Genomic DNA, 12,984 nt, shown 5'->3' on the forward strand with positions numbered 1-12,984 from the left:
GTTGCAAAATGCGGTATGCGGAAGGGCACCGCATACCGCATATACGGTATGCAGCCGCATATGCGGATTTTTATGCGGACTAATATATGCGGATTTTAAAATAAGAATTCATATATAATTTGTATCATTATATGCATAATCTCACAACAAAAATACAAACATAAATGTGAAATAGTGAATAGCTGTAGTCAACATATCAGTTATCACAGGCCACAACTCACAAGTCAGTTATCACATAACTCAGTTATCACAGCATAATACATAAATTTCATAGCATACAAACATAATGCAGTTCTATGCAGCCGAATATGCGGCCGCATATGCGGAAACGCATAGAACCGCATATGCGGAACCGCATATTAGACCGCATATGTTTTTCCTATGCGGTTTCCAACCGCATACGCATATGCGGCCGCATAGAACCACATTTTGCAACACTGCTTCTAGGTAATCTAGAAAATATTGTGATCCTTCTAGTACATTTAATTTATGAAAAATTGTATCTATTTTTGAAAAAAACAAAAACTTTTAAGTTATTTAATGATTGTTATTCAAAAAGAATTCTCAAAATAGATATAATTTTTTATAAATTAAATGTCCTAGAAGGATCACAATATTTTTTGGATTACCTAGAAGTGACTTTTGAACCGGAATCAATAACTCAGAATCTAAGCATTTTTATTTTTTTTCTAATAACACATAAAGAAATATATTAATTTTTCTTACAACCGCGAAAAATCCGACCTGAAAAATATTGATCCGGGTTATTTATTGCAGTCTTTCTAATAAATCAAATTATATTGTATTTCATATATTTTCAAAGAAATATATTCAACATTTCTAATATTTTAATACAAAAAATAAAAAAAATTTGTTTTATAAAAAAAAAAAATTGAGACCGTGGGAACTCCACGGTCGTTATGGTTTTTGAAAAAAAAAAAACCAATCATATTGGTTCCGTAAAATTCTTTTTATTAATTATGGTTTATGAAAAAAATTCGTATGGCCGTTGAGGCAATCAATCAAACATATATCATGCATTTAAAGATTGAAGATTGCCTTAGATTGCGCACCTTTACTGTTTCCCTTTGTTTTGACATTTTTGGCAAGTAGGGATGTATATATGTCATTTTATTCCCAAAACCACTACATTTACTTAATTAATAAATTCAAGATATATATCTTTCATGAAAGATTGAAAGCAACTGGTGTTTTTGCTACTTGTAATAAAACACAAGTCAACTGAAATGTTTTGTCTATCAATTAATTGATGCTACTTGATTTTTGCATAATGTCCCTATAAATCTTCAGCTGGTCTTTTTGTGCACTGTTTGTATGTGAAGAAAAAAAAATTTAGTACTTTTCTAATTATATTGCTCAATCAACAGGTAGAATTAGGGTTCTAAATAGCTAGCTGTAGTTTTTTCATACTTCAAAAATTATACCGCTATTAACTGTTTTTCTTTTATAATGATTCTAAATAGCTAGCTATGGTTGCGCTATAGTGCTTTTCAGACCTTAAAAGCTATAATGCTATAATCGCTATTCAGAACCTTGGGTAGAATCAAACAATATGGGATATACGAGATGGAGTTAGAAAATTAAGATCGGATAATTGAATTAAGATTCTAAATAGCGGTTATTGCAGGAAGGTTTAAAAAAAAAGCTATTGCGAATAGCATAATCTATATCAAAAGTTATCCCACATAACATGTTTTTTCAAAAATTATCTTTGATAATTCTACTAATTAGTAATATTATTAAAAGTCCCAAATTTTTTCTATTTAAAAAATTATTATATTCATATCGAACTAGTGTAAAGTCCAAATTTCTATTCAAAATATCGTCCCTAGTAATATCAGAAACTATATATCTTTTTCTATTTAAAATAACCTAAGCACCATGAAATAAACTAATTATATTTTTCCTATTCAAATAACCTAATTATCATGTCATGAACTATAAAGGCAAAAACAATCTAGGTCTCGAAAAAATTTGATCCTTGTGTGCACTATTTGCACTGCAGGCTACACGCTATAGCGGACTGTTATTACTGTTATAGCAGTTGTAGCTAAAATAGTGCATTTTTATTTTATAACTTAGCGTTTAAAGTCAAAAAACATTATAGCGCTGCTACAGCACGCTATATACGTAGAACATTGATTGAATAATGTAATGTAACATAATTTTATCTCATGGGAAAAAAAATAGGAAGAATTGATGCACACAAATTTACAAAATTTTAATTTATGAGATACTTAGTTTCATTTTTTTCTCACTACCATAAGCACTGTATATAGCCACCGACACAATCGAGTAACAGACATGTCATTGTTTTTTTTTTTTTTTTTTTTTTGAGAGAGAGAGAACATGTCATTAATTGTTGATTGTACTGACTTCTATAATATTTTGCATTTATGTGGCTAAAGGAACCACAAGTTTTGATAGAAAAAGATTGGGATGGTACTGCTATTCTGGTAAGGTTGGGGAGGGCTTGAGGTGGTCCCTTCCTCTTGTCCCAGGCACATCCAAATCTGATATATATTGTTCTTATTTTTTTAGTCTTGTATATACGTTACCAATCATATGATCATGGGGTTATTTTTCTAATTTTATACAAGGGAAACAGTAAATGTGGACTATAAGTCAGTATAGATATGTAATAAGAAATTTTATATTCTATGGATACTATTTGTACAAGAGATGTCTAAACAGGAATAAAAAAATGAGATTAACGGATGGGTAGCGCTATTCTGAGAGCATAATGAATCTTTACTAGTGTTATACCCCCTTTGCTCCTAATTAATAATTTTTTTTTTTATGTTCTAAACTTAATTATTCTTACAAGGAAAACTATTTAATAAGGTGAACAAAATAGCGGTCAGATTTAGATATCTCTCTGTTTATGGAAATAAATAAATTAGTATGGACAAACTTTATCTTCCATGGCATACATTCATATGGTGCTAATAAGTACAAATCAGAAACTTATAACAAACAAATTGCAATGCATTATGTTAACAAATTGAAAACTAATTACTAGCTGAACCTAAATTTAAACATAGCCTACTTAACTAGCACTTGTGTAATATGATTTTTTTTTGAAAAATACATTTAATTGATATTTTCAAAAAAATCAAGCACTATTCAAATTAGAAAACTAAATTTGTAGATGTATTTTTCATTTTTTTTTAAAAAACCACATCTATTATGATTTCAAAGATCTTTACTCCTTCATCAAATGTTTTAAATTTCTAAACAGTGTAATTTTAATGATTTTATGATAAATTATTAATTGATTTCAAATTGACTCGAATATCAAAATGATTTTAATTTTTAAATTTAAAATAACAGCCTTCTAAAATATTGCAAATTGGATATATAAAATAGCAACCTCCTAAAATATAACACCACCTAATTTGTCCTAAAATATTTTATATGAATAGTAGCAATTAAAATTCTTTGAACTACTCAAACTAGAAAATCAAAAATTGTAGTTTATTTGCTTTAATATTGAGATCAAGCAACTCTTGTCATTTCTTCTAATGGATCAAAAATATCTGATTATGTCACGTAGATAGATTCTAAAACAGATGAAACTAGAATCATACATGAATATGGAAAGAAATGATATATTTGATAAGACCTGTGTATTTGTGTATTGCTCATGCTATTTCATTTAATACATTATTACAAAATAATTAACTTTCCTTTATTGACAATACAAAGCAAAGATAGAAGATAATTATTGAGGATAAAACTGGGGTGATGATATTGAAACAACTCAATTTTATATTAACACAACATTATCAAAATATTTTACTATATAGACAATTTTATCCTTCATCAAGTATTTCCTTTGAGACATGAAAATAGCACCGCTCCGGATGATACGCCTATTTAAAAAAAAAGAAACAATTACAAAATACTAAATATAGAAAGAAAGAGGAAAAAATAAGAAGAAATCGATTAGAACAATTGTCTAGTACAATAAAATACAAATAGCCATAGTGAGGCATACAAATCATCACCAATACTATATTTCAAGGCCATGAATGGGCCAGCCCAAAGCCCAAATAGAAATTTCAGTAGCCCGTTTAATTAATAACACACTAATTTAGATCAAACCATACTAATCTGTCTTTGAAAAGCTACACTAAATTAGATGTTTGATCCAAACATAATTTTAGGCTTGTACTTGAGGATGACTTCATCGTGGCAGATCTTGGCCGTCAGATCGGTCGGAAGCGTTACCATCACTGTCCGTGCATGTTCCCCTTCCCCCGGTGGCCCTGCCATAACCACCACCAAGCCCTCCCCCTGAACATTGCCAATACGGCACGTAACATGTACCGGCGCAACTCCCGCATCAAATTCCGTGTTATATAGCGGCACATTGTCCCATGCCAAGCATGTGAGCTCTGGTCCATACATTTGGAATGCCTTTTCCTTTCGGCGCTCGTGTAGCCATTCTACACTGGACCAAACATCATCTTCCTCGAGGCCTGTCATGTGGCGGCTCAGCTCGGATGCCACGTGGCCCCAACCGGATGCTAAATCGGCTTTAACTCCGAAAAAGTGGAGCGCATTGCCGTAAAACCCAGAAGGGAGAGGAGCCGCCATGCGCCGGCGACAATCGAGTGCGACATTTAACTGAGCAGGACCTAGATCGCCATTTTTGTATGATGAAATCCGGAGCCATAAGAGTGAGGCTAACACGTCAAACGGCGAAATGTCGGGGAGTGACATGTCGGCAAGGCATTGGGTGACAGATGAGGCTGAGAAAATAAAGGTGGCTGATGACATGGCAGGAGATGGAAGAGGAGGAGAGGATGTGGATTTTACGGATAGGTGAGGGGAAGATGGAACGGGGTTTTTGCGGGGGCAGAAAGCCCATTGATGGAAGAAAGGAGGGCCGGTGATTAGAGCACGGCGGTGACAGTCAGACCAGGCTTTCGCAAAGACTCCGACGGTCGTTGGGTCGGCATGCATGTGTGTGCAGCTTATCCCGACTGCCATCGAACCGTCTTTAAATTGTGTGAACTGCAAGTAAATATACATCAATCAATAGCTGGCATGGATCATGAAATTTGCTGTTCAAAAATGCGAAAGAAAAAAGAACCTGAATACAAAAAGGGGACCAGAGGTATGGATCGGATTCAACATCCTCCAAATAGGCAAGCTGCTTCTCCTCGTCGTCTGACGCTGATGCCAGAAACTCGTCCAATGTCACGTCGATTCGAGCATCGACCATTCTCATCCCGGCATCATTACACTTCACAATCCACTCGCCGCATCCATCCCCTTCATTTTTAACTAGCCGGCCCGTCATGGCCGGGTAGTACGACAACACGTCGGAGAGCGACTCCTTGAGTTTGGGTAGTGTCAATGTCGGTGCTTGCCTGTAGTAAATGACCAGGTGCACGGTATGCCGGCTCATGGCGTGGTCTAGTGCGGTGAACTCATGTGTCTTGCCGGGCTGTACCGGTACAGCCGCGGCTACCGTGGACTTGCCGGTCACTCGGATCCGCTTCATCTGCACAGAGACAGTCATTTTTTTATTTTTTAAAGATGAAATGGAATAAATGGAGATGGCTTTCAGTTTTTCTATGCAACTCTAAAGAATTTTTCTTGTTCAAGCTTTGGGGTATCTCTAGTCATATATAGATATGTCAGTATATGAAGAGAAAAGGTGAAATTATTAAGGAGCGAACGCCGAACTAGCTGTTAGGTAAGATTTGTTGAGTGTATTTAAGAACATGGGTGACGTGGCAGATTGTTATTGGACAGAGATCGTAGTTGGGCCAACTTTAAATGGGAGCCCATAAATGCTCTTTAAATTGCAACCGAGAGAGATCTAAATTATTTTTTTCTAAACTCTGTTTTAAATGACATGTCCTACACTTACAGTTAGGGGTGGCAACGAACCGAACCGAACCGAACCGAACCGAACTTACCTTAGGTTTGAGTTTGGTTTGAATTAATTTCGAACCGAACCTGGTTTGATTCATTTCGAACCGAATCCATTTCGAATCGAATTAATTGCGAACTACACATTTTTCGAATCGAAACCAAATCGAATCACGAACTAAATTATTTTTTAGCAGCCCTAGTTATACTGGTAGTTTATACATTAATTTTTTCTCGCGGGACAAAATTCACATGCCTTCCTTTTACCAGTATGAACTATGAAATAAGTGTTTTTAAGTTGAAAAATTGTTCATGAAAAAATACATCAGAGACGGCTTTCCTGGTATGAACTATGAGAGACGACCGAAGAGAGAGGAGAGACAATCATCTAGGCCGGAGAGAGGAGTGACAGCCGGAAAGACAGCCAGTCGCCGAGAGTGTCAGCTAGATTTTAGAGCTAGAGGGAGAGTGAGTTAGGGAGAGATGGAGAGAGAACTAGGTTATTGAGATTTGAGAGCAAGAGAGTGTCGGCTAAGTTAAATTATGACTCTCTATCTTGGATTTTAATTTCATCAGGTAAATGAATGGCCGGTGATTTTATGAGATTCGAACCACAAAAAAATCACGAACCTATTTCGATCGAACCAGGCTAGGTTTGAGTTTGGTTTGAATTAATTCCGAACCGAACCTGGTTTGGTTCGTTTCAATTCGAACTCATTTCGAATCGAATTAAACTCGAATCAAACCCGAATCGAATCACGAACCTCGAATTTTTTTGCCAGCCCTACTTACAGTGCAGATTTTGATTAAATAATTTATTCTCATCTTATTTCACAACATGAATAATTTTTCCATCATATTCATACCGGATATATACTCGACTATATATACAAATTATCTTTATATATCATCATTGTAGTTACATTTTAATCATTTATTTAAGTCCTCAAAATATGCAAAATCCCCGTTTTAATCCTTTTTGTTCTAATATAGCAAAACATGGAGACAATTTATCTTTTTTTTTTTGTTAAAAATATATATATATATATATATTATGCTTATCCCAAATTCTCACCCCCAAACATTCCCCCCAATTATTTTTTGCGAAGTATACACAAAAAAGAAATGGACAAATGTTTTTTTCAACCGTTAAATTTTTTTTTATACTTGAATCTTAACGAAGGAAATTTTCAAAAGTGAATCTCAAGGAAAATCAAAGGTTGAAATCGAAATAACATGTTCCAGCTATTCCTTCGGAATAACAGGAGATTTTATTTCATTGAATTTTAGGTTCATAGCTTGCGTTCTATATCCAGATTTCTATGTCAATACAAGATTATGTACTTTTTATATATTTATTATTTGTTTTGTAAGGTTTAATTTTTAAGAAACTTTTTTATGAGAATTAAACGAAATTAATTCAGGAGCAGGTTCAGTAACAGCGGAGCAGGGGGAGTAGTCGCCTCCTCATTTTAAAATTTTATATAAATTTATAGGTTCGATCAATTTTGTCTTCTCTAAAATTTTATTTGCCTCCTCTGGAGAGTCTGTCAGGTGCCAGCCTAAAGAATTCCGTTAAAAAAAAAGTTAATCCCTTATTTTATTCAAATTTCTTCAAAATTTGTACAAATTAAGTAAATATTGTAATTAGGGTTAGAACTCTAATTTACTTGAATTTTTTCAAATTAGTTAAATCCTAATTGATTTGAACCTGATTAGTTATTTAAACTCAATTCGTTATTTTTTTGTCCCGGTGAAAATTCTGATTCCGTCCTAAACTCCATCACAATATATTTTGAACTTATGATTTTATATAATTTAAAATATTTAAGGGTTGTTATTGCAGAATTTAGCTGAGTTGTTGGTTTTTGTCAGTTGACAACTCTACATCCTTCTAATGCTCTTTTTGTTGCTACTAGGTTTCCAGTAAATGCTATCAGTAAATTTCGGAAATAAATCTGCTGCGATTCAAAATCCCTCCCTTCATTTTATGAAATGCATGGATCTCAAGAGAAGCTATTATTTATGCACGAATCTCAAAACAAATAAAAGGAGATATTTGAAATTGCAGGTCCCTACAATTCTTTGGAATCGCAACAGATTTATTTCTGTAAATTTCATCCTTAGTTTGGAGGATCCGTATCCTCCCAGGTACCTGACTCAACACAATTGAAACGGACGGCTCAGATTTACTCTCATCCGGTCCTTGCTCGGAATGACAGAGGGAGCAGGATTATTTTCTCTTTGAGATTCGTGCCAAGTTAAATAGAACAATTTTCTACCGTCTGATTCAATTGTACTCGGTCCGGTAACCCGAGGGGATGTGAATTCTAGTGTGGAAGGGCCAAGCTTTGGACAGCTGAGTTCGGGTAACGGGCCGGACCTTGGAAGGTATCAAAGCCCACCAATTAGCAGGCCTAATTTTTTTACACAGAATTAGCCACTGCGGAGCCCACAAAATGCTTTAGTTTTCTCTGGAAGCAACTTAGCATCCAATATTTTCTCCAAACTCTTTATCTAACATTTCCCGTTGAGTGCTACACCACTAGAATTCACATCCTCTCAGGTTACCGGACTGAGTACAACTGAATCCGACGGTCCAAAATTATTCTTTTTAACTTGGCACGAATCTCAAAGCACAAATAATAGCTATCTAATTGAGTCAGGTACCTGAGAGAAGATACGGATCCACACCATACTACACGACGCTAGAAACATCACCCACCCTCCTCTGTTGCCCGGCCTATCTGGAAACATCTCTCTCTTTTCTGTCATCTCTTTTTAAGCACCTTCCCCTGCCCCTCTCAACTAGCAAAAACAAAACTAAAACACACTAAAAAACCAACCAGGAGAAAAAAAAAAAAATCCAGAAACAAATTTTAAAAAAGAAGCAGCAAGATGTACTTCAGACCACCGTATGGAAAAGGCGTGGGGGTTGATGTGGAGACCGGAGATGTGGCGCGGGTTTTCTACCCGTTAATGCTGGAGAGTCCGGAACTGAGGTGGGCATTCATCCGAAAAGTGTATTCCATCCTGGCCATCCAAATGCTGCTCACGGTTGCGGTGGCGTCGATTGTTGTGTTCGTTCGGCCGGTTGCTAATTTCTTCGTTTCGTCTCCGGGTGGTTTCGGGTTGTACATTTTCTTGCTCATTCTTCCCTTCATTGGTATGATACTTTTTTTTTTTTTTTTTACTTTTGCTCCATTTTTAAAATTTTTTTACGATGTAATAGTATACTTTTTACTTTTGCTCTGCTGAGAAGAAATGCACATTTTATTGTTTTTTCAATTTTGTGATCTTTTGCTCCATTTTTTGAATTTTTGTTTGAAAATCTTTGTGCAGTGTTGTGTCCTCTGTACTACTATTACCAGTACCACCCAGTGAACCTGTTGCTTCTAGGTGTATTTACAGTGGCTATTAGCTTTGCAGTTGGCTTGACATGTGCTTTCATCAAGGGTAAGTTATTTTCTCAAATCTTAATACTAATTACATTGCTAAGTTATGTTAGTAATTTCATAATACATTAAATTAAATTGTATAGATGGATGTAACTGATTACATTATGATTTTGTAGGGGAAATAATATTAGAATCCGTGATTCTAACATCGGTCGTAGTCGTAAGCCTTACTATGTACACATTCTGGGCCGCGAAGCGTGGTCACGACTTCAATTTTCTGGGACCATTTTTGTTTGCTGCTATTATGATCCTCATGGTTTTTGCTCTTATTCAGGTAATTAATTAGTGAAACTAACGGTAGCAGTGTTGGTACATTACAATATATATACATACCAATAAAATATGAAAAATAGTAAAAAAAATTTCAAAAAATGTAAAATTTGATCTCCAAACACATTTTAGTAAAGAGAACATGTTGAGTGTTTCAGATCGATTATTTAAACATTAAAAATGCAAAAAAAAATTATAAGTATCTGCCCTAATATGTTTATACTTATGAAAGTAGAGTAGCCAACCTATATACACACATGTATATATACATATACACATATACACCAATAACATATATATCAAGCGACTGTTTAATTGTTAATGTTCTGTGAGTAATGTTTTCTTTGTTAATGTAGATTTTCTTCCCGCTTGGAAGAATAGCGGTGATGATATATGGTGGTTTGGCATCTCTGATTTTCTGTGGCTACATAATATATGACACTGATAATTTGATCAAGAGGTATTCATACGATGAATACGTATGGGCTGCGGTAGCGCTGTATATTGACATAATCAATTTATTCTTCTCTTCTCACACTGTTCCGGGCATCAGACTCATAGGTTAGGTGTTGTTAATACTATCAAGAAGTTGGGTAATGTATTGAATTGGTGAGCATGTATGTATTGAGAATTTGAGATTGTAATCTAAAGCATGGTTTTTTATTGAATGATTTTTTTTTTTTTTTAGTTGAAAGTCAGTAGACGATTGCATTGCATTGATTCAACGGTATATAAGATAGTTATTACATAGATTTTCTTTGGTTAAAATAGAAAGTATAAAAATCTATACATTGCGTTACATGTAAAATTATCTAATTTGTTATGTCAGAAAATAACAGATATGTGAAATCAAAGAATGTAAATTAGTCTATTTATGTCCGATTAGTAAGTAGGTGAGCCTTTTAATTTTCTTCTGATATAATAGTAATTTTTTGATTGAATGAATTACTAACAGGAATAACAAACAAAGCGATTTCTTTATAAATTATTTAGCACGCTTTAATTCAATTAAAATATTCGCTTTTAATACATTTATAATTAGGGGCAGAATTAAAATTTATTAAACTTAATCACTTCTTTTGAATTTAATAAAATAATATTTAACAACATATTTGTGTTGCTTTAATTAAAGAATTTATTAAGTTAGAAATTCATAGTCTGGTCCTGTTGATAGTCACCTCAACCTGATACGGATCGATCATAATTTCAAAAGATCAAATTAACTAAATTTATGTCCTTTTAAAAAAAATAATGGACTCATTTCTACGAGGTAAGCAATATATTCATGTTTATACCATTTACTTGCACCACAAAATTTTCAGACAGAAGCAACAATATAATACATATACTTATGTTTACACCATTTACTTTCGAAAATAGAGTTCAATATTTTGTGGCCGGGTGGGAAATTTTGTTTGCACTAACTTCTTTTTCTTAGGTACAAACACCGAAATTTTTATTAATATTCAAAATATTTAATTAATTTTAAATTATACCCACTTTTTGATAGGATTTCCAGAAATGATCAAACCGGTCAAAATCCGGCAAGTTCTAAATAGCGCGCTATAGTGTTTTCAGACTATAAAAACTATGGTACTATCGGCGCTATAGCGCGTTATTTTGCGCTATAGCGGCGCTATATGAGCATAGCACTTTTTTTTTACCAATCCTGCTATGACGAGATAAACGCTATTTAAACCTTTGGTTGCCGGTATTGAATATCTCACCGGTTAAAAACTCACCTTTCCGGTTAACAATAGGTGATAAAACCATTGGTTTCTAAATTTTTTTTTTCTACAAAATAGAAAATTTTATAATTTTTTTTTGTATTGAAATATTAGAAATATTTAATATATTTCTTTAAAAATAGATGAAATACAATATAATTTGATTTATTAGAAAGACTGCGGAAAATAACCCGAATTAATATTTTTCAGGCTGGATTTTTTGCAGTTGTTAGAAAAATTAATATTTTTTTTTGTATGTTATTGGAATTTTTTTTTTTTGAATTTGAGTTATTGATTACAATTTAAAAGTCACTTCTAGATAATACATTATAATACATTATGATTTCATATAAGCCGAGAATCAAAATTTGTCGTGCTATACTGTCTTTTTTTATTTAGCAACTTATGCACAAACTAATTTTCCTACTAATTATCATGATCTATATTTTAATTCATTATTACAGTTAGAAACAGAGTCTGAATTCAATTTGTACAGGTATTGCTTCTCATTTCACCTATTGTAGTGCAACAGCTCTTTTCCATTCTTTGAGAATTAGCATTATTCAATTTGATTTGAAATCAACTGTATCCATTATTAATTTAGGAAACAACTATGTTTATTACAGCAACTATTTGAATATACTTTAGTGGGCAAAAGAAAAAATAAATATAAAGAAAACAAACAACTCATTTAGGCCTTGCATTCTATTTAATACTACATCACTACACTTACAACAACAAAAAAAAAAAAAAACCAGTACATTAATTCAAATAGAAAACAAAGAAACTGTACATGATTCCACCGGAGAGGCATTAGCTTGTTAATTACTGACTATATACTCTGTGAATTACTATTGACTAAATTTTCAGAAATACTGGTTTGGCAATTTTGAATTACTTTGGAACACTGAGATAGCATTATATCACTCTAAATTAACTTGAGATTGTTACTGATAGAATCATAGAACTCTACTACAAGATGGGAATAAAAAAAAGAAACAAAATAAAATGCATTTTATTTCCATATTGTTGCAATCAGCAAGATCAGAGAGATTTTGCTAAAGCCCCATTCCACAGTTTAAGTGTTTAACACAATCAAAGAAACAAGATTGAAGAAACTGGATATTGTCATCTCAAAGAACATATTCCAAAAAAGCTCATCTCAGTATGTAACTACAGAACCCAAGAAAACAGGAAATAAAACAAGAAACTAAAAAAACAATCAAGAAATCTAAACATAGACAGAACCAGCATTGTCTGAACTTTCTTGCACTGCCAGAATTTTTTTCCTATTTGGATCAAGGTCCACCGACTCTCCTCCGGCGCACTGATTTTCTTGCACGCTTAGTTGTGTTGTGCCCCTCCGGCATGTGAGCCTCAACCGGCCTGTCAGAAGCTGTCTCAGCTGCAGTGGGGTGTGTTGCATCCGTCCTGACATCAGCCACAACCGGCACACTGACTTTCCTCCGGCGCACCGACTTTCTTGCACGTGCAGTTCTGTTGTGCCCCTCCGGCATGTGAGCCTCAACCGGCCTGTCAGAAGCTGTGTCAGCTGCAGTGGGGTGTGTTGCATCCGTCCTGACATCAATCACAACCGGCACACTGACTTTCCTCCGGCG

The 12,984-nt window shown here is 34.0% G+C and overlaps 2 protein-coding genes across 2 annotated transcripts; one reads left to right on the plus strand and one right to left on the minus strand.

The window, feature by feature from the left end:
• Window positions 1–3,973: 3,973 nt before the first annotated feature.
• On the minus strand, window positions 3,974–5,641 carry LOC144555694 (HXXXD-type acyl-transferase family protein). The gene is made up of 2 exons (XM_078304096.1): window positions 5,123–5,641; window positions 3,974–5,043 (listed from the first exon to the last, which is right to left on the minus strand). Exons 1-2 carry the CDS (start codon window positions 5,552–5,554, stop codon window positions 4,162–4,164), a joined length of 1,314 nt encoding a protein of 437 aa, XP_078160222.1. The 5' UTR covers window positions 5,555–5,641; the 3' UTR covers window positions 3,974–4,161.
• A 3,147-nt stretch (window positions 5,642–8,788) lies between these two features.
• Window positions 8,789–10,219, plus strand: LOC144555698 (protein LIFEGUARD 2-like). The gene is made up of 4 exons (XM_078304101.1): window positions 8,789–9,076; window positions 9,253–9,366; window positions 9,485–9,642; window positions 9,995–10,219. Exons 1-4 carry the CDS (start codon window positions 8,809–8,811, stop codon window positions 10,202–10,204), a joined length of 750 nt encoding a protein of 249 aa, XP_078160227.1. The 5' UTR covers window positions 8,789–8,808; the 3' UTR covers window positions 10,205–10,219.
• The last annotated feature ends 2,765 nt before the right edge of the window (window positions 10,220–12,984 follow it).

This window comes from Carex rostrata, chromosome 6 (genome assembly GCF_964058835.1).
Source record: "Carex rostrata chromosome 6, lpCarRost1.2, whole genome shotgun sequence".
NCBI lineage: Eukaryota > Viridiplantae > Streptophyta > Magnoliopsida > Poales > Cyperaceae > Carex > Carex rostrata.

Bases quoted from the DNA above. Each gene is read 5' to 3' on its own strand.
- LOC144555694 (XM_078304096.1), bottom strand. From the start codon at position 5,554: ATGACTGTCTCTGTGCAGATGAAGCGGATCCGAGTGACCGGCAAGTCC. The intron at 5,044-5,122 runs GTTCTTTTTTCT...ATTTACTTGCAG, and splicing joins GGTCCCCTTTTTGTATTCAG to TTCACACAATTTAAAGACGG.
- LOC144555698 (XM_078304101.1), top strand. From the start codon at position 8,809: ATGTACTTCAGACCACCGTATGGAAAAGGCGTGGGGGTTGATGTGGAG. The intron at 9,367-9,484 runs GTAAGTTATTTT...ATGATTTTGTAG, and splicing joins GACATGTGCTTTCATCAAGG to GGGAAATAATATTAGAATCC. The intron at 9,643-9,994 runs GTAATTAATTAG...TTGTTAATGTAG, and splicing joins TGGTTTTTGCTCTTATTCAG to ATTTTCTTCCCGCTTGGAAG.